The sequence below is a fragment of the Neofelis nebulosa genome, chromosome 14, assembly GCF_028018385.1.
Source record: "Neofelis nebulosa isolate mNeoNeb1 chromosome 14, mNeoNeb1.pri, whole genome shotgun sequence".
Classification (NCBI taxonomy): domain Eukaryota; kingdom Metazoa; phylum Chordata; class Mammalia; order Carnivora; family Felidae; genus Neofelis; species Neofelis nebulosa.
In genome coordinates this window covers 60922522-60945061 of record NC_080795.1, presented here as the reverse complement: position 1 = coordinate 60945061, position 22540 = coordinate 60922522, and the positions used below count along the sequence as shown (strand labels likewise).

At 37.1% G+C, this 22540-nt stretch overlaps 1 protein-coding gene across 1 annotated transcript in view; it reads left to right on the top strand.

Moving 5' to 3' along the window:
• Window positions 1–250: 250 nt before the first annotated feature.
• Window positions 251–22540, top strand: part of EIF3H (eukaryotic translation initiation factor 3 subunit H) — a 99635-nt gene continuing 77345 nt past the window's right edge. Inside the window, exon 1 of the mRNA XM_058698884.1 lies at window positions 251–415. Within this exon, the coding sequence (XP_058554867.1) occupies window positions 284–415 (132 nt within the window). The 5' untranslated portion in view covers window positions 251–283. The remainder of the gene's footprint in view (window positions 416–22540) is intronic.

Here is a 22540-nt window from a genome sequence, read left to right as displayed (position 1 = left end):
GGACACTGACTAAACATAAGGTGTAAAATATTCTAAAAAGTCTACTTCTCTCTTACAGCATTCAAAGAGAAGAAAAAAAGCCTCAAACACATAGCGCACATGCGCAGAGGATTACTTCGGCGAAGGAGGTGAGGCTGGAAAAAGAAAAGGGAGGCGGAGCCCCACTCCAGTTTTTCCTCTCAGCTCCGCCCCTCGAGCCCCGGACTGTGCATGACGTCAAGTAGAGCTCGTACTTCCGCTTCCGGTCACTCACGTTTCTCTTTTTTCCTGTCTGTCTGGAAAGATGGCGTCCCGCAAGGAAGGCACCGGCTCCGCCGCCGCTTCTTCCAGCTCCACCACCGGCCCGGCGGGGAAAGGCAAAAGCAAAGGCGGGTCCGGAGATTCGGCCGTGAAACAAGTGCAGATAGATGGCTTGGTGAGTGGGGTTCCGTTTCCCCAGGCCCACGTGGGCAGCTCAGTTCTTAGTCGAGTCCTGCCCGACGTGCTGCTTGGCAGCCTCGCCACTGGGCCTGGTGAGACTGGGACAAGTTTTTCCCCTTGGACCTTTCTCTTTCGTCTTTACTTTTTGTTGGGAGGCGCGACAGCTTTCTCTGCCATCCATCGGGGGAGTTGAGGTCTGAGATAGGGAATAGAAACTAGGGGTGAGTGTGACAGATCTTTGAGGTCTTGTTTTGAGATGCTTGGATTTGGAGAAGGACTCTTCGGGGAGACAAATAGGTGAAGGAGGTGTCCAGAAGGATCTAGGAATCTAGGGCTTTTGGAAGATAAAGTAAACTCCATTGCTTCCCCTGCTGGGACCTGACATCTGTAACTTGCTAAGTGGAGATTTACTTTGTAGACACGTCTGAGTTTGTGGCTCAGCGTTTACCTGAAACCATGCAGTGGGAATGAACATCTTTTGTGTTGGCGTCTCCTTTCTTCATCTGTGAATGTTGGAGTTCCTCAGGATTTGGGTTTAGGCATCATTCTATCAGGTCTATGCCTGAGATAGTGTAACAAAGTAGGTAATAGCACACTGCTGGAGCCAGACTGCTTGGGTTTGAGTCTTACCTCCAAAGTTAGCTGAATAATATTGGCTAAGTTAACCTCTTTATACTTATTTTCCTCATTTTAGTTGTTTTGAGGTTTAAAATTAGCCGAAAAATGTGTCAATAACTAGAACAGTCTCTGGGACATTGTAAGTTACCATTTCATCGTAGTTGCTTAATTATTATTACTTGTGTTACAAAAAGTTACAGTAGTAGACACTCCTTAAGTTCCCTTCTTGTGGCTTTAAATATTACTTGTATTCTGATTTATAATTTTTGCCAGACTTGGTTTTTGAATGCCACGCTTGAATACCTTACTGCCTGCTTGACATTGCTATTTGGCTATTTTATAGGCATCTCAAATTTAACTTGTCCAAAATAAGATTATTGCTATCTCCCCGTTCCTTACCCTCTCCCCCTCCTTGGTCTTACCTCAGTCTCTCCCATAGTAGTAAATGGGATTACCATCTACCCATTTGAACAAATCGGAAAACTTCGGCATTAACCTATATTTGTTCTCCCCCCAACCCCCAGCATTCAGTCTCAGCACGTCCTGTTGGTTCCATCTCCAAAATATATCAAATTCATTTGCTTCTCATCTATATGCCATCAACCACATTCACCTGCAATAAAATACAGACTTCTTACCACATCCTTCAAGGTCCTGCTATTCTTGTGTCTTTCTCCAAGCTCCCCTCATCCTTTTTTCTAGGCTGCATTCACAGTGACATTTTAGTTCATTGTTTTCTCTTCCTGAAATACTTCAAGTATTTCTTCCTACTTGGTGGCTTCTTTTTTTCCTTTAGGTTGTTGACTTAAATGCCCCGTTTTAAGAAAGGTCTTGCCTACCAACCCTGTCAAATGTAGTTCCCTCCGCATCATCCTCCATCACACCACTCTGTTTCATAGCATTTTCCACTGCCTGTAACTGTCTTGTTTGCTTTCTTGTCTCCCCCACAGAAATGTAAGCTACTGAGGGCAGGCTAGGGACTGTGTTTATGTGGTATATTCTCAATACAGAACCTTTTAACCAACATAGACAGGATGAATGAATGAATACAATATTTCGTTTTATTCTTATACTATTCCTAGTTCATGTTCTGATACCTTTTACAGATTATTTTCGTGGTATCTCGAATTGTTCTCCTAGTCCTCTTCAGTCCATCTTTCGTACTTTCATTAAAACATTCACTTAATGTGAAAGTTTAGATCTTGTTAGCTTCCTTCCTGAAATGTTTTCAGTGATGTTGCCCTTGCTTTGTGTTCAGGTTAATTTTCCAAGCCTCTTATTAAGTGTACATTCCAGCCACACAGAACTATGATTGACCTCATGTTTAATCACATTTGTTCTTGGCATTTTGTTAATGGACAAGACCAATTTTTCTTGTATTGAACCCTTCCTTCCTTTGCTCCTGTTTCATCAAATCTTCTGTATCTTTAATATTACCTTCCCCTTAACATGTAAATGTTGTCAGGACTCTCCTGTATTAAAATGCTCAGTTCTGTCTCATTTTCATTTAACAGTCTGCGCTCCATTCTTAGTCCCCACTTTTTTTCCCTCTTGAAGTCAATGGTTAAAGAATCGTCTATAGTTGTATTTTTCCATTTTTGCTTCAACTCACTGTTGTTAGAATCTCTACTACTACTAATTCCCTGATTCAGTTTTCAGAAAAATCATTGATAGCATTAGCAAAGAACTATAAAAAATATCAAAATATATCATACGTGAAAAATAGTGCTTATAATACACAATTTAAATAATCACAAAATAAACATCCAGTTACCTGCCATTCAGTGTGAGAAATAGGACATTACGAAAATCCTTGAAGCCTATTCCCTTATTTCATCCTTTCCTCCCATCCCTTCTTTGCATCCTGTAATCACTATTGTGAACTTTGTTTCAGTGATTGTGTTTTCTTTATAGCTTCACCATAGAGTATTCCTAAATAATCTGTTTAGTTTTGCCTGTGTATATTAATAAAATGAATGAAATATGAATTAAATCATACTACATGTTCTCCCATGTCCTGAGTCATATATATGTATATCTCACATTGTTTTTGAGATTAGTCCATTCTAGACTAAGTGACAGTAATTCATTTCCATTACTATAGAGCATCTCATTGTATGAATGTGATGTAATTGTCCTCATCTGACTGATAATGGACAGTTATAGATGGCTTATTTTCCTTGTGTGAAATGGTATCTTTCAAGAATCTTTTAATCATCTGTTCCATTAGACTTGTCAATTTGACTTTTACTGTACCCTGCACAGAGTTGGTGCTAAGTGAATCCTCCGGGAATGGAAGAGTGGATTTTTATTGCAGTCAGGTGATCTCATTGTTCCTAGAAAAGATCAAACTAATTGTTCCTGTTGAACTTTTCCTGTAAAAGCTACCTTGTTCCCCCAGACCAGTTTGAATCTTTCCATGGGCCAGCAAGACCAGCAAGACCAGTGGAATTGGGCTTACCTGGTACCTTGTTAGAAATGCAGAAATACAGTATTTCAGAATCTCAGGGCCCCTTCTTGATCTACTGTATAGAATCTTAATGTTTGAAAAGTATTATTCTGGTTCACATTGATCTCTTCCTTTATCTGAACTTTTTATGACAGTTGTATCTCTCATCCTGGCATGTGAGCATAGACTGTTAATTGATAGTTTATTGTTTATTTTTCCTTTCTCACTGGGATGATCATTTGAAGGTAAAATTATAAAATACTTGTACTTTTCATAGTTCTGGTGCTTAAAAATGATTACCACTGAAATTTACTTCCTTTCAAATTTTGTTTTTCTGTTTTATGCAAAAAGTTACCTTATTTAAAGTTGTTGGCTACCTCATTTCTCTTTTATTGGAAGTAAGGTAGAGGATGTTACTAGTAAATGAAAAAGTAAGAGTTCTGTATCCTTTGTCATTCAGGTGTCAGCTCAGATATTACCTCACAGGTACTTTCTGACTACTCTAAAGAGGCTACATCAGTTCATTGACCCTTTTATCTGACTTTTAGGCCCTTGTTACTGTTGAAAGTCTCTTATTTATTTGTTGCTTGTTTGTCTTCTCACACTAAAAAATACACTAAAATACCAACTTCTGGAGAGCAGGACCAATGTCAGGCTTATTCACTGCAATATTTACAAGTGTCTAGAACAGTGACCGACCCATAGAAAGCACTCAGATATTGTGAGTGAATACAGTTCTGTGGTACAAGAAATTTTCTTGAAAATGAATCATGAGGAAACTGGGTCAGTAAATGCTTTGTAGAGATTAATGGTGTGTTTGTGAGAAACACAGGAGTGAGACCAGTGAACTTTATAAACTTGCCCATATTTCTTCCTCTTTTTAAGCATCAGTGTCATACCTATAAGAAAAATCTCTAATGTTTTTTGAGCACCTGCTATTTACAAGACCCTGTGAAGGAAGGTTTGGTGAGACTATGTCTGATTCTCACAACAGCTTTTAGGGTTGATGTTATCTGCCTTACTTACCTGGTGGTGATTCAGATCTAATGAGAAAATGTTGGTGGAAGTGCTATGTGAACTGAAATGAATAATTCAAATTTGTAAAGGGCTTGTACTGTGCTATGACATGTATGTCTGTACGTTGTGTGTGTGTGTGTGTGTGTATGTGTGTGTGAGACTACATGAAGTTATAAAGACTAGATAACAGTTTGTTAAACTATGAAATGGAAGCTCTTGTCTAAAGTCCATGGCTCAAATAAAACACAGTTTGGCCCCCCAAAAATTGTGTGGCTCTTGGCTTCTTCTTTCAGTTTTCTGACTTCAGTAAAGAATAAATAAGTTGCTTTTTATGTATATTTCAGCCAGGTAACTTGAAAGTCTTTCAAGCACCAAAACGTTTACATTTTAGACATTTTAATTATAAATCTTTTTGCAGTGTATTACGTAAATTTCTGCCTCTTTAGTCAGAATAGTGAATGTGGCTTGTATCACTTAGCTATGTTTTGATGACTTAGTAGTATCATTAAAAACATAATTTATTGCCCCATACTGGACAGTAGTCCTCCAGAATCCCTATGGGTATTCACATGTGTTTATTTCTGTAATGTCCCCTGTTTTTGAATTTAGGTGCCTTGAGTAATTTATCTTTTTAATTGGCTGCATTTTTTTTTTTTTTTGGTTTTGTTTTTGTTGTTAAACTTGTATGGCTTTTACCCTTTTTATTTCCAGCTTCTCATTTGCTACAACGGAAAACCAGATAAGCAGTCTTGTTAGCATTATTTTAAAAAAAAAAATTTTTTTTAACGTTTATTCATTTTTGAGAGACAGAGAGAGACAGAGCATGAGCGCGAAAGAGGCAGAGAAAGGGAGACACAGAATCTGAAACAGGCTCCAGGCTCTGAGCTGTCAGCACAGACCCCGATGCCGAGCTCAAACTCACGAACTGTGAGATCCTGACTTGAGCTGAAGTTAGACGCTCAACTGACTGAGCCACCCAGGCGCCCCAGCATTATTTTTAAAGTGAGACCAGGGGCGCCTGGGTGGCGCAGTCGGTTGGGCGTCCGACTTCAGCCAGGTCACGATCTCGCGGTCCGTGAGTTCGAGCCCCGCGTCGGGCTCTGGGCTGATGGCTCGGAGCCTGGAGCCTGTTTCCAATTCTGTGTCTCCCTCTCTCTCTGCCCCTCCCCCGTTCATTCTCTGTCTCTCTCTGTCCCAAAAATAAAAAAAAAATTAAAAAAAAAAAAAAAAAAAAACGTTGATAAAGTGAGACCAAACACACACTCTGAATGAGATTAAATTAAGTGTGCAGTCTGACATTTTGACCACTTAGTTGTATTTTTACTTTGGCAAGTAAGGTGAGAAACCTAATTTCTTTCGATTAGGAACCTAATCGAAAGCAATAGCTTTTTATAGTAGATAAAAAATTTGACATACATTATTATATTTTAGGAAATCCGGGAGTGGATAGAACCAGGATTAGCTGGATTATACATATGATTTAGTCACTCATAGAAACTGAGTGGCTTTTCAAGAGCATACAGTGAATTTATTCTAGACCTTGGACCCATATCACAAATTGGCATCTTTGATGCATTTTGCTTTCCATTATTACAACTACTTCATACGTTGTAAGGACTCAGCAGATGTTTGCTCTTATGTGCCAGGTACTATTTAAAGTACTTTATATTACAGCATTGAAGCCCTGTAACAACTCTGATTTGGGAACCATTATTATCCCTGTTTTATAAATGAGGAAGCTCATATACATATAGATTATGTGACTTGATGAATGTTAGGATAAGGGGAAATAGAAATACAGTGTTCACAATATAATGAATCTAGTGTTCCTGCTCAAGCATCAGGAAGTGTATTTTCTAAAACTTGGGTCTCTTACAGACTTAAAACTTTAAAATGCACAAGAAAGCTAATATATTAGAATCTTTAGATTTAATAATCTGTCTTATATATATATACATTGTTAACGTTTACTTTTGAGAGAAAGAGAGACAGAGCATGAGCAGGGGAGGGCCAGAGAGAGAGAGAGAGAGGGAGACATAGAATCTAAAGCAGGCTCCAGGCTCTGAGCTGTCAGCACAGAGCCCGACATGGGGCTCGAACCAACAAACCGTGAGATCATGACCTGAGCCGAAGTCAAAACGCTTAACCGGCTGAGCCACCCAGGCGCCCCAATAATCTGTCATGTTTGAGGAGATTATTTGTAGCTAAAAGAAGTCAACTTAGTAAATATTCTTGTTTGGAAAAAGGCAGTCTTTAGCCAACCAGTCACACAGACTTAAGACATTGGGGAATCAACACTGAAGAAAACAGGAGGAATGTTAAAGAGAATTGAGAGGAGTGTTGGTAGGTATTCCTAAGTAAGGTAGTTTACTTTCCTTAGGGTAGGCAGATCTAAGCCTGACTTCTCAGGATGCTTTTAAGATTTAGATAATCTTGCAGACATCCTGGACTTTTGTTCCTTTCCCTTCAGGTCCCAGGGCTTATTGAAATCCATTTTCTTTTTGAAAAAACTTTCTGACCATGATTTCTTAGCTTATGGCGTATACATTAGTGATAACAAGCTGTAGTAATGTTGTTTCTTGTAGCTGCCTTGGGATAGTTTAAGGAGCCCAGCTTACATGGTATTTCTCATGGAGATGATCCATGAGATCGCCTGATTTAATAATTGATAATAAATGAGCATCTCTGGGCCTTAATTTCTTCTTTTATATGAGGATAACACATGGCCTTCTTACTGTAATAAATAGCAGCTTAATATATATAATTTCCTATTGATGTTTAATTATTGCTAGTGACAGTTTTTGTAGTTGGTATTGATTTAAATAGTTGGTATTAGTTACAGTGGGATTCCAAACTCCATGTGTTACCAAGTAATGGAAGATAACAAAAGATTTTAACTTCAGTTGTAGCATATCTGGCCCAGATGAGATGGCATATGTTAACTCTTCAAATGCCTATTTTGACATTAAAAGGCTGTGGGTGCACGATATTTACTGGTTTTTCATCTTTTGTTTTCTTGTCACCTTTGGCTTCAGCTAGCCCCTATGTAATTATAAATTCTGATCTTCAGCTTAATATCCGAGATTTCAAGAGCTTTGCTGAGCAACACCAGGTATTTCAAGTCTCGGCAACATTTTTCTGGGCTTTTAGCTCAGTCCTAGTCTTCATACTGGGGAGACAAGCCTCTACAAAGCATTAGGCTTTGGTGAGGGTCTTTGCCACTCTTATTTTGTGGTCAGATATTCTCACCTGTACTTTACCAAGTCTACCTTAGTTTCTTAAGATGAAAGCTTCTGACTTCAGCACTTAATATGAAAACTTGGTGGTATTTGCTTTTCTCTTGGACGTTAGTTCATAAATGTTTTTTGTAAAATATCATTTAAATTATGGTACTTGGATATTATTTCCTTGGGCAAGATATAAGAAAATATACTTAAAGAGAAAATAGCCCTGGTTGTTCCCATAAAGGACTGTTATACTGTAAAATGGTTATATCCCGTAAAGATTAGATTTAATAGGAAAAGTACAGTGTAATGTATATCTCCATCTATATGGTGACAAACTGTATTTGTTTCAATAAAACTGAAAGGGCTGAAATGGAGACTGGCTTATGCCAGAGTAGTACCCTGTATTTTTGTTAATGTTGGTACCAAGCCCAAAAATAGAAGAGAAAAAAATTGATTCAGTAAAATAGTGGTAATTCAGTATTAACTTAGTCAAAATATAAAACTTTTACTGTTTGAGTCTGAATAGCCACTGTATTTTGGCATAAAATTTTATTTTTTACCCCAAATAGTACCTAAACATTACAGGTATTCATTGTGTCCTGATGATAAATAAGAATTTTTTTTTTCTCAGTACCTTCTATACTTCTATCCTTGTCCCCAACTAGCTTCATTTGATGTAAGTAGAAAATGTTTGTTTATCTATGGGACAATAGTAATGTGCTAAACTATGATTATTTTAACCAAAAACTGTATATATTCGTTGTAAGGGAAGTTTGGAGAAATTACACATAAAGAAAACCCAGAAAGAAAATTACTCAGTTTATAAGCTCATGAGTATAGGTAGCACTGTTAGGATTTTGGGGTTTACTTTTCTAGTGTTTTTCCTGTGCTTTAATAAATACCTAGAACTGAAGTTAATGGCTTGAAGGTTATGCATGATTTTAAAGCATGTTGCCAAATTATTCCTGAATAGTTGCATAGTACAGTTTCTTTTCCCATGTACAGACTATTGGAGTGCTGCTTCTTGGCACTGTTACTAATGGAAAGTTAAGAGTTTTACAGATCTTAGTCTTTATTTTTAAAATTAAGTGTGCAAATTAAGTGTGCATGTTAGTATGCTAACATACTTGTTACAATGATTCAAGTCAATAAAATACTTCCTGTTGTCTGTTAGTGCCATCACCATCTGCCCAAGTCACCCAGGCTTCTGGTATCATCTTTGATTGCTCTGTAGGCTTTCCCTCGGATTCTCTTAAGATCACTCACTTACATAGTGAGTCTGTAACTGTGTTGTCTGCACTATTCATTTCTCACTTTCCTTTCTGAATTACTGCAAAACTCTCATGTGACAGGTCTTACAGAATCTATTTTGTACTTGGCCATCACACACAGTGGTGCTGAGTAGGTAAAGGATAGTAATGCAAAAACCCTTTGGAAAATCCCCATTACAAAATAAAATCCAAGTTGATAGCCTATTAAGATCTTCTTTACCTTTTGTTGTTGGCCTCCAAATGAGGGCTTGTAGTACTGTTTTCAAATTTGGTTTAAGAGTAGCCTTTAAAACAGTTAAAACCAAAATCTTTTCTTTTTGGATAGAAGAAAACCCCTGTTTTATATTTTGTGCAGAAATGCATAATCTTCAGTTCAGTTCTGAGAGACCTCTTGAGAAAGAAGGTGAATAATCACCTTCTCCTGGTATCACTGTGGTGTATTTTTTATACTGGAAAACTGAAGTCCTTTTAATATATTAAGCGTATTTAATTAAACAGCCAATTGGGTGCATATGGTATACAAATTAAAAGACAAAAAGTATGTAGTAAAAGAAGCTCTCACTTTTCATTCCTGTCTTCAACCACCCTCTTCGCAGAGGCAGTCACAGTTACTCTTTTTAGTGTTTCCTTCTCAACTTATTTTAGCCAGCACTGCCCCCTGTTAAGGAAGCAGAAATAAATAGTAATCCAGGTGCCCCTAGATCACTTAAAGGCCTTCTAATTAAACTGTGGTTCCTGCTCCCCAGGATAACAAATGTAAATGTGTTAGGAAGTAGAGAACAGTTTTGAAATTTTTTGGTTTGTTTTGTATGTGAGAGGACATAAATTTATTCCAGCTTAGCTTTTTTATCACTCATTTTACTTTGGAAAAACTCCTTTCCAGCTACACGTGGGAAAATTTGCAGATCAGTTATGTATATTGAGTTGGTAAAGTATAAACTTAATGTTAAAAATAAAACCTCATCATTTAACATTTAATTGCGATTATACTTTTGTATGTTTGATTACATCATTGTACTTTTCTCATGAGTGATTTTTGTGAGGAGAGCAGTGTTACTCTGCTAAAATTCTTGAGACTGCTTTGCCCTTCTCCCCCTTTTCCCAAGTTATTAGATGATTTAACTTCAAAACTGTGGACCATCGATGAACATTAGATCCAAGAGAATAATAATGAAGTATGCTCTTTCAACTGAAATATTATAGAGGTGATATTGATTAAGTGTTTTGGAGCATTGCAACTAATCCCATATGTATCGGGAGCAAAAAAAAAAATTTTTTTTTTTTTTTTTGCTATTGAAGTTACTTAAATTTCTTTCACATCAAAACTGAACAGCAGTGATTTAAATCCTATTTATTATTTGACTCAGCCAGTTATGGAATGGAACCCCTATCCCACTTGAGCCATAAAATGTGTTAAATTTAAGACTAATGCTGCTTTCTGCTTTTTGAATTTACATTTTGGCAGTAACTACCTTCTTTGTTCAGTGTTAGAAAAAAATGATCTAGGCTTAACCAAATAAGAAAACTGCCAAGTTCACAGGTCAGTCAGTGAAAGAAGCCAGAATTAAATGAAAGTCTAGTTATTGACTTTACAGAATATGCTAAGGGGAGATTCTGTGGCATTACAGTTTCTTTGAGACTAAAATTCTTCTATGGTACCAGCTGTTCTTTGACAGTGATTGATGTGAGAAATTCAGGCTGTGGACCTTACCTCCCAGAATCTACAAAACTGGAATAAAGCCAGCCTAGGAACGCCTGACCTCTTCTCCAAATGGCCAGCAACTGGTGCAGTTGGGCCTTGCCTTTCTATTTCAGACCTAAGAAACTCTTATGGAGGGGATCTAGTCCTTACTTTTAGCAGGATAGTGATTTTTTTTAATTAAAAAAATTTTTTTTAATGTTTATTATTTATTTTTTGAGAGTGAGAGAGAAAGTGTGCATGGGGGAGGGGCAGAGAGGGTGAGACACTGAATCCAAAGCAAGTTCCAGGCTCTGAGCTGTCAGCACAGAGCCCATGCGGTGCTCGAACCCACAAGTGGTAAGGTCATGGCTGGTGCCCAAGTTTGTTGCTTAACTGACTGAGCCACCCAGGCACCCCACGGATAATGATGTTTTTAAGGGAACCTCTATACATACATAAACATGCATGCACCGCTGTTTCTTTTTTTAAAAATTTTTAAAAATGTTTTTATTTATTTTTGAGACAGAGAGAGAGCTTGAGCAGAGAAGGGGCAGAGAGAGAGGGAGACACAGAATCTGAAGCAGGCTCCAGGCTCTGAGCTGTCAGCACAGAGCCCGAAGCGGGGCTCGAACTCACACACTGCGAGAACAAGACCTGAGCCGAAGTCGGATGCTCAACCAGCTGAGCCACCCAGGCGCCCCAACATGCACCGCTGTTTCAAAGAAGTCAATTTACTCTTACCTTCGCCTTTTTATTTTTTTTTTTAAAAAATTTTTTTTTTCCAACGTTTTTTATTTATTTTTGGGACAGAGAGAGACAGAGCATGAACGGGGGAGGGGCAGAGAGAGAGGGAGACACAGAATCGGAAACAGGCTCCAGGCTCCGAGCCATCAGCCCAGAGCCCGACGCGGGGCTCGAACTCACGGACCGTGAGATCGTGACCTGGCTGAAGTCGGACGCTTAACCGACTGCGCCACCCAGGCGCCCCTTACCTTCGCCTTTTTAAAGCAGATTTCAAAAAATCTTCTTTTGAAACCTTGTGGTATATACAGATAGTTCTAGATCAAGATGACTGATAAGTCAACAGAATTGGAACTTTGTTGTCAGGTAGTTGATTCTTAATGAGCTATATTTACATCTTACTAGACTGAAAGAAGATCTCAGGAATAAACTGAACAGTCTGGGGAAACCAGTGTCAGTGCCATGAAGATACCTTGCATGTTCTAGTCACTAAATATTTGTTGGATAGGTGGATGGATGAGTGAATGGGTTAGGTGAAATGTTTATTATAGTAGTTGAAGCAGTAGCTAACAAAAGTTTTACCGAGAATTTGCTAGGCCTGTGGGCTGGGTACTTTGGGTGTATTGTTTTTTAATCCTTGCAGCAGTGTTGTGAGATGGGCACTGACTGACTGACTTATCTCCCCAGGAGGTAGGTGATCCTATCTAGTTAACTTGCCTAAGGCCACAGAGCTGGCACTCAAACTTTGAGTTCTATTGCCCCAGCCTCTCAACTGTGCTCTATGATTTTTCTCTTTGTACAGACCAGAGGTTCACATTTGTGTATACATTGATAAGAATTAATTTTTAAGCTTTTACTAAAGTTTTCTCTCTCACTTGAACATTTTTTTTTTTTTTTGAAAGAAATAAAGGTTAGTTTTAGAGTTACTTTGTATATATAACAAATGGAAGACAGCAAATCAAGTGTGAATGTCGGGGCTTCAGCTGGGCACAGTCTCTGGATAATTTACTTTCTTTTGTCTTATAGAGCTTACGATTGAAAGTGGGCTCCTGCTGCTGAAATAGATTTGTTTTTACCCGTTAGAAATATATTGTTCGGAGTGGAATCAGAACTGAGAGAATAGTGGTTTGACGCCATCTAAGGGGTATGCCTGTTCTCTCCTATGGAAGCAGCATGGAGTGGTAGAGAAGCTATGGGTTTGATAGCCCCACAGTTTGGAGTTCCCATCTGTTGGAATACTGTCATGTTTTGAGAGACTTCATATCAGTGACATAAATTAAGAAGTGTTTGGTTATAAAGTCTGAATTACCAGCTTCTGGAGTTAGGAGGAAATGGTCTATCTGCCTAATGTTACCTCCTCTGTAAACCCAGTGCTACCTAAAGTAAGGGTATGGTTTGTGAACTGTTTGTGGTTTGTGTGAGATAAGCACAGGATTGGGATTGTTTCGAAACTTGTATCGCAGCATGATGTTGCTGTGATAGAGTATGATCCTTGGGCTTGTATTTTCTGTGTCTTTCTTTAAAATGTCACTTTTCTTACAAGTTTTATTTTTTTACTACGGTATTGGTCTGTGAGGGACTGGAGGAAAATGAGTTCTTCACCACTGATTGCCTGAGAAGCCCTGTTACAAACGATTTGCATATCTATTTTATTTAGCTAATAGCATCTTCCTATAACCAGAGTCTAATTTATTTAATAGTACTGTAGCTAAAATATTACTGTGATTATTAAATACCACTAGCTGTTTAAAAAGATGAACTAGTGGATTTAGTGTTTTCTTATTCTAGGTACACATAATAGAGTTTGCAACCTGTGAACATTCCTTATGAACTTAACTTTATAAAGGAAGGTTAATTTTTATTTTATTTTATTTTTTCAACGTTTTTTATTTATTTTTGGGACAGAGAGAGACAGAGCATGAACGGGGGAGGGGCAGAGAGAGAGGGAGACAGAATCGGAAACAGGCTCCAGGCTCCGAGCCATCAGCCCAGAGCTATAAAGGAAGGTTAAACATGATGGTATAGTTCTAACAATTTAAAACTCCTTATGTCCCTAATTCTAACTGAACTTTAAACAGATCCTTTTGATGTCTACTCCAGGGAATGTGGGAAACATGCTGCTTTTCTTGGTGAAGCTTTATTGCTATTTGCTCAAAGTTTGAATTGATAGTTTGCTGATTTGTAATTGGTTTACATTAGGCTTCTCTTAAACAGATCTGTTTGTTGAAAGCCAGTCTGTATATCCAGAAGTTACTTCTTTCACCTTGATGGTGTGTATATATGCATATTGTCCAGTCATTTGTGTATGTGAGTGCAATGGCATCTGTGAATAGAGTTGAAGTGTAACCATATCAGCAAGAGATTAGAATTTAAGGCCAGCAGGTGCTCAGGCTTTATAGTGTGTATTTTTTCATCTTCTCCTTTCAAAGCCACTTATTCAGCCCAACCCCCTCCCTTTTTAACATACCTAAAAAAATATACTTAAATCAAGATGTGTCCATATTGTGTCAACTCAGTAGCACTGTCAAAAAGAAATTAGGTTTCTTTGGTGAGACTTCATGTAGTAAATTGCAGTGACTGCTGGATTTTAAAGTCTTTTCTGTTAACTTTTTCTTTATTTGATGTTTTTTGAATTGAAAACAAATGCATACTTATTATAAGTAAGTAAGCAGTAACAGAAATTCATAAGAAAAGATACGTCCTTCCACACCATTCTTGTTGATGCAAACATAAAAGCATAACTGCATGTATATAATACCTTTGTAATTAATTTTGAAAACTCTAACTCTTTGTGTGTCATGGGCATCTTTGGGAGTATGATGAATGCCACAGACTTTTCTTCCAGGAAAATGCCTTAAATATGTAGAAAATATCTCTTAAATACCTAATTAATCTCATTAAATTTCAAAATATTTTAAAATAGTGGGAAAATTTTAAATATTATACTTTTTTGGCTTCTAAAACAGTACAGTTTAATTCTTGATTGCCTGGGCTTATTGTAAACATGAGTTATTATACACTTGAGTTTATATATAGTTATATAAAACTTATCTTATACATAATGCAGGGATATAGCAGTGGTTTTTAACCTAGCTCCTTATAAGCATTTCAGGGGATCTTTGAACTCTAAATTGAGAAGAAATTAGTAGTGGGTCAAATGAATTGTTTCTTCATCAGACTTTTACAAATGTGTACAGGTTTCTAAAGTTAAGGTATTATTTATGCAGAATAAAATCCACTTATTTTAGGTGTATAGTGTGTTGAACTTTTGTAGCTGTGAACAACTGCATAGTCCCCACCACATCAAGGTGTGAAATAGTTGCTTCACCCTAAAGAGTGTGCCCTTCTGCAGTCAGTAGGCCTTCACCTGCCTCAGGCGATTAACTACCTAGGGGTTTTGTTTTGCCTTTTCCAGAATTCCATAAAAATAAATCTTACAGTACATAGCATTTTGTTTGACTTCTTTCATTTCATATAATGTTTTTGAGATTCCTGTCTATTGTACTGATCTTTTGCTCTTTTGTTTTGCTGAGTAGTAGTACATAGAATGGATATATTGGAATTTGTTTGTCTAAGTTTGGTGGGCTTTTGGGTTACTTTCACTTTTTAGCTGTTATGAGTAATGCTGTTGTGAACAGTTGTGGACATATCTTTGTGTGGATGTGTTTTCATTTCACTTGAATTCCTAGGAATAGGAATTTGGGTCATGTAGCAAGTAGTAAGTTTATATTTAACTATAAGATAACTGCAATTACTGTTTTCTACCTTTCCACCAGTACTTTTTCATGGAGCTGTAACTGTTTGGAAAGGTCTTGGTTTCCACTTTCCTGACTTAGAAGTTCAGGACACCATCTTACAATCCAGGACAGAGATTGGATTGCAATTCAGCTCCTAGCTCTTGGGTATTAGACCAGGTCTGATGCACCTTTGGGCACTCCTGTGTTAACTCACAGGTTAATGCTCTGGTTGTTGATTTCTTTGTCTCACTTGGTTGGTTATTTAAACTTTTTTAGAAATATAGCATATTTAACAGAAATACATATCTTTCATGTACTCAAATTGGCATATTCAGGTTCTTCAAATTGGCATATTGCAAGGCCTAACAGTTCCAGACATAGTTCTTAAGTAGTTTACTTTTTGACCCTGAACTTTCTTAGAGTTGCTACCTTTGACAGAGGAATTTTGTGTGGTAGCTTCATAGACATAATTTTACCAGGTAAAGATTACCTCTGACACTGGTATTAGAAATATTGCTGATTAAAGTCTTGGTAATATTTCTTGAAAGGATTTTGTTAATATATTGTTTTATAATTAACAAAAATTAATTGAAATTGCTCATCTTGAATTATGTAATGGTATCTTAAGACATAGCTGTTTGGGTTTATTATTTATATGCCAGTGCTTTTGGTAAAAACACGCAAGTGTGCTGCTACAGTGCTAGTGTTCATCCATCTCTAGGCCTTTTTGTTCTGCTGAAGTGTGACTTGTGTGCTTCATGAAAAGTAAATATTAGCATTTCTGTTTAAACTATTATTTAAAATCCATAGCTCGCAAATATTGGCTTCACCCAAGCTCACTTGCTTGTTCTTCAGTTTTCTCTGCTCAGGTGTCATCTCAGAGAGGCCTGTCCTGGACCATGCTCTTTAAGGTTATCTACCTTTTACTCTCCTTTTTATTTTCTTCAGAGTGCAATTCACAATCTGTAATCACATTCACCCTAATTGTTGTTCTGGTTCTTAAAGTGGGGGAAGCCCCTACACTTTTATATAGAGGGTCTCTGAAGTCTAAACTATTTTCATAGTAATATTTAAACATTATTTGTCATTTTTACTCTCACTCTTGAATGAGTGTTTAATGGAAGTTTCTGAATGCTACATGATGTGTGATATTAAAAGATTGAATGCAGAAGCAGATATGAGAATCTTGTTGTCTTTTATTAAACTAGACATTAATAGGATTCACAAGAAATGTGAAACAATGTTGTTCTATCCTGATTAAAATTTCTTTTTGAAAATGTGAATGTTACACAGAAATGTGAAACTGTCATTTTTTATATCCCGATTGCTTTTATTTTGGAAAAGTTATTTTTCTAACAAATGTATTTTGTGATAGCATGTAATACATTTGTTATTGCCGTTTTTATTTATTATTATTTTCTAAAAATTTTTTAATGTTTATTTATTTCTGAGACAGAGACAGAGCATGAGTGGGGAAGGGGCAGAGAGAGAGGGAGACACAGAATCCGGAGCAGGCTCCAGGCTCTGAGCTGTCAGCACAGCCTGATGTGGGGCTCGGAACTCATGAGCTGTGAGATCATGACTTGAGCCGAAGTCGGTCGCTCAACTGACTGAGCCACCCAGGCGCCCCTGTTATTATTTTTAAGTGAATAAATTATTTTGAACATTTTTCATTTTGAATTTCTAATATGTAAATATCAACGTAAAAATTCTTTCGGGTCCTCAGTAATTTCTAAGAGTGTTAAAAGGAACTTTAGGATTAAAAACTTTTGAGATTTGCTATTCCAAAATATAAACCCTATCAAAGTAAATACTTTTTTATGTGTTTGATTTTAGTTTAATTTTCCCAGTTGGCCTGTCAGAGGTAACTGGCCTGTAGAAGTCATTCAGCACATACCTAGGTGAATGGATAAATGAGTGAATGAAAGAAGCCCAAAATAACAATTCTGGTGATTCTGTGCACAGCTTCCAAATCTGTTTGTAGTAACTGGTCTTTGCAGATATCATATTTGATAGAAAATTACTCTAATTCATCAGACAGCATAATCTTTATTTTGGTCAGATTTAAATTGTTCCCTGGTATGGAATTGAGTTTGGTAAGATTTTGATGGGTCTTAGAGATTGTGCTAAATGTTTCTTTTCAGGGAGGATGGAAGATTTTATCCATCATACTTATTACTCAGATTTTAGGTTTGTGGACTTCTGGTATAATTAATTTATTTGCATATTTTAGATTGTTCATATTTTATCCTGTAATATTGAGAATACTTTGTTGTGTATAACATTTTGGGCAAAGTTAGGTTTTCATTTTTTTAGAAAGCTAGACACTTTAAAAATTAGTATTGTGTTCATTAGAGATGATGAAGTAGTTTACTTTGCTCTTTCAAATTATCTTCACTGAATAATAAACAATAGTGGAAAAAATGTTTCCTCTAGGGTAATTTCAGCAGAGGAGACATCTGTTTACTATCTTGCAAGTTGAGATTCCTTTCTAAGATCCACCCAGCTTGAGAATGTGCAAACCTCAGAAAGCTGGGAGACCCATTCTAGGGAGTTGTCATATTCAGAGACCAGTACTTACTTCGCAGGGCAAATCAAGTAGGTTATTAAACACTTAGACCCAGAGTATGGCAAAGTTTGGGGGTGTAGAAGAATTTGGTAATTCTACTGGCCAATATGTTTCCATCCTTTAGGCTTAATTTGTAGGAAAATTTTTATTTACCCATGAATTTATAGGATAAACAAACCTGGTCAACAATAGCCCATAAGCAGGGTTTTTGTTTTTCGTTTGTTTTTTTTTTTAAGTTTATTTATTTTGAGAGAGATGGAGCCGGTATGAGTGAGGGAGGGGCAGAGAGAGAGGGAGAGAGAATCCCAAGCAGGTTCCGCTGCAGGTGACAGAGCCCTGTGTGGGGCCCGAACCCACAAACCTCCAGATCATGACCTGAGCTGAAACCTAGAGTCAGACTCTTAACCAACTGAGCCACCCAGGCGTCCCACTTCATATGCAGTTTTAAGTATGGGGGCATAGGTCTTAGAGAACACTTGATACTTCTTGCATGGATTGTTGGCATTACCTTCCTTCCTTCTCATCTCTGTGCTGTAGAGATTCTTCCAAGTAGGGCTTGAGTTCCTCTTATTGGGAGGATATTTCTCCTTTTTATATTTGTATTTATAATTTATATAATATATAAATTTATATAATTTATATGATTTATATGTATAAATATATATGTATTTATAAAATATATTTATATTTTATATTTATATTTCTGCTTTTATAAATAAAATGTTCACTTTTGGGTCTGTGTTTCTCAGTATTCTCACTGTTTATCAACACAGGGAGTCTTAAAACAGGAAAGGAAACTTTGTTTTAACCAGTTGTGTGCATTTCAGTCATCTGAGGAACTAAAAAGAGGAAGCCTGGCCCATACTTCCACATTAAAAGTTAGAATGAAGTAGGATGTTAGAATCACCTGGAGAATCTAAAACAAAACCATAAAGAAACAAAATCCCCACAAACCAATATATGAATCTCAGCCCAGATCAATTAACTCAGAGGTTGGATTCAGGCATCAGCTTTTTGTGTCTGTGGTGGTTTTTGTTTTTGTTTTTTTGTTTTGTTTTGTGTTTAATACTGACGGCTCTAATATGTAGCCAGGGTGAAGACTTCTCTTCATTTATTTAAAAAAAAAAAAAAAACCTCACGGGCCATTTTGGTCAGCGAACAAGTGATAATAGAGCTCTTGAGTATGTGGGGTCATTTGTGAACACTTAATAAACAAAATATAGGAGTATGTTTTGTTTTGGAGAATATTAAGCTTTCATGTATCTGTTTTTAAAAGTAAGAGGAAGCATGACAAACAGGGTTAATTGAAAATATACCAGCACTGTTTTAGGGACAGAGGCATATGGTTTGGTTGGAGTGCAAGGAAGTGAAAGGGGGATGAGCTTGACCGAAACAGAACTTTTGTGGTAGAACATTCCCATCTTGTGGCTTGTGAGAATAGTGCTGCTTAAAGATTAGAAGCTGTATTGCATTCTAGCAACTAATGGCGGTTTCCTGTTGATGGTACTTCTAGTGATCAGGGCACAAAACATTTGGCCTCTAACACCATTCTCTTAGAGTCTTTTTGCTGCCTGACCCTGTAACCTTACACTGAACTTTTCTACTTGCACAAAACTCTGCTTCTGCAACCTAGTTACCGGGGCTTCCTCAAGAGCTGTTGCCCCTGCATTCTGTCTGTTTCAGCCTCGTTACTACAAAGTTACTCACTTATTATGAAGTAATTAAAAGTATCTTGAAATTCGAAATCCTATCTCCCCTCCCTGATTTAATAATTTTGTGTCAGAATATCTGTTTCCTTATCTGTCAAATAAATGAAGAAATATTACTGACTTCATAGAGTACTTTTAGGGATTAAGTGAGTCATTGCATGTAAGACACTGACTGGAGTGTTTGATAGAAGTGATTGATAAATGTTCAGCATTCAGTCCTTCAGCAGATCTTTTTGAGTTATCTTTTATGTGCCAGTACCTGTTTGGATGTTGAAGATGGGCGAATAAAACATCTCTTCATTTTTATGAGAATATTTAAGAGGGGAGACCATGAGCAGAACATGGATTTTTGTGTTGTAAATACCAAAAATTATGCAACATTTTTATTTAAACAGTAAATTCTTGTTATTTCTGTAGAATATCAAAAGCTTGTATGTAAATTTGTTACTTCTGATCAGGAATTTCCTTTTGACATCTCCTCTCAAGTTTGAATTGCAAGTCCATTGCATTATTTTTTGAACTAAAGAATTGAGATTTTAGCATGTATATAGGAAATAAGAGCATAAAATGTCAAAGTGAAAAATGAGTTAGCTTAGTTTTGATAAAAATGTTTTTTTTTTAATTTTTGAATGCTCTCTTTTATGAGATTATATTACAATGGCAAGATGACAGATACTAGAGTTGAAATTACTTTAGTGATCACCAAGCCTTTCCTTAAGTCTTTTTATTTTGGATAACCTTAAATGTTAGAGAGAATTCACCCTTAAAATTTAAGTCTTGTTTCCTGATACTGTCATCTGTGGCCCTTATTTTGCCTTTCAAAGTAAGACACATCCTCTAGTGCCTCACTGTTTAGAAAGTGCTCTTTGTGATTGTCCCTGCTGTGGAGAGAGATTTGAATTTATTGAAGTAGTTCTCATCACAGGGTTTTAAGCTTTCTCTCTTACAATTACCCCTTCCTGTGTACACTTACTTATGTTGATCATCTTTAGCAGGTAGTTAAACCATGTGCTTCTCCTTTCTCTCAGTTGGATACTATTACTGTAAATTTTCTCTCTGATCATATAGAGAAGTGACTAGAATAGGTCAGTGATGCTGAAAAGAGATGATAGTTTCTGTTAGTTGGAGCACTGTACTTCTGTTGATGCTGTATGAAGTTGCATTGACTCTTTGGCCAGGCATGTCAAGCTGCTGTGCTGTTTGGTTACATTGCCCTCCTACCCCCATCCCTTTATAGTTCATTATTATTAGCGTTAAGTCAGTGTTACAGTGTAAGTTATTTTTGAACTGTGATAACTCATTGTCAATTATAATAATAATTTCTTCACATCCCAGTTTTATTTGTAAAAGGAAATAAGGTTGTTTTGGCTTGGCTTCTTTGTGAAACTGCTGGGTACTTGTCAGCAACACTCCTTTTTGCACACACGAGCACCAGCTGTTTAGGAATCAGCTCTGGAGTTTGTCCAAACATCTACATTAAGCTTTGCAGTCTTCTAGCATCTCTCATTTACTTTGATTTCAACAGTGATTCAGCGATCTCATTAATAGGATTAAGTATCTACAACCTAGGCAACCTAGACAAGTTGGTAGGTGTGTTTATAATAACTTTTTATTCTCTTTATCCCTTCTTGGTCATCTGTGTTTCTTTTTTAAGTGTGACAATAATTGTAGCCAAGAGGTAAGTTGAATAGGAGTTAAATAGTTCTCCTTTTTTTTTTTTTTTTTTTTTTGATTTTTAATGTTTATTTTTGAGAGAGAGAGAGAGAGCGCACGCACATGAGCAGGGGAGGGGCAGAGAGAGACACACACACATAGAATCAGCTTCAGGCTCTGAGCTGTCAGTACAGCTGGGGCTCGAACCTAGGGACCATGAGATCATGACCTGAGCCGAAGTCAGATGCTTAACCAGCTGAGCCACCCAGGAGCCCCATAGTTCTGCTTTTTTTTTTTTTTTTTTTTTTGACAAAAATCAATAATATCATTTATTACATGTCAGACCCTGTGTGAAGTATTTACTATACATTATCTCATTTTTAATGGTGTCAGTATTGCTTTGGACAGCTTCATGTTGCAAATTAGAAATCAAAGACTTAGGAAGAATAAATAGCTTTTGCAAGGTGACAGCCAGTAAGTGTTGGAGCTGGAACTCCTACCCATGCCTGCGCGACTCTCAAAGCTCATTCTGTGCCTTTGAAATAGAGAGGTCTTTTCTAAAGGAATGTGTAAAATTGTGCACTTTCTTCATTTCATACTCTTGAAGGTCTTAATCAGTTGAGGTTCTTCCACATTAAATTCTTTTCCCTCCTAGGGCGCCTGGGTGGCTCATTCGGTTGAGCATCTGACTTTGGCTCAGGTCATGATCTCATGGTTTGTGAGTTCGAGCCCCACGTTGGGCTCTGTGCTGACAGCTCAGAGCCTGGAGCCTGCTTCGGATTCTGTGTCTCCCTCTCTCTGTGCCCCTCCTCCACTTGTGCTCTGTCTCTATCTCTCAAAAATGAATAAATGTAAAAAAAAAAAAAAAAAGTAGTAGAAAAAAACCTCTTCTCCCTCCTGCTTGCGATCTTTAAGAGGTCTGGATCTTGTTGATATAGTACCTTTATGGGGTCTGTTCATCACAAAGTCTATAACTAATCCATTGTTTTAATTACTGAATTATTGCTATGAACATAAGTCTCCTTGTGATTAAAGTTAAAATACACAGCTTTGGAGTTTGACTTGGTTTAAATCTTGGCTCTTCCACTTCCTGGATGTGCGACCTTTCTCCTCTCTATTCTATTAGAGGTTATTTGGTATATCCTTCTGGTTGAGGAAAATTAGGTAGTGCTGGAGTCTGGGTTCTCTTTGATTTTTCTGTTACCAAACAGATCCTTCTTGGATACATGTTCCCATTGTTGCTTCCCTTGACTTAATGAGATGTTTTGTTCAGGAACCATCTTGAGAATTTAAGAAATTGTTAAGGGAGTGGCCTGCTTTCAGGTTTTCAGGTAATTGAGGACTTTATCTCTATGTTATTGATGGTTTTATCATCTGTGTCAGGAAATTATCCTCCTGTTAACAAAAGTTAATAGGATCACTTCCTCTATAATGACCTTGAATTGAGG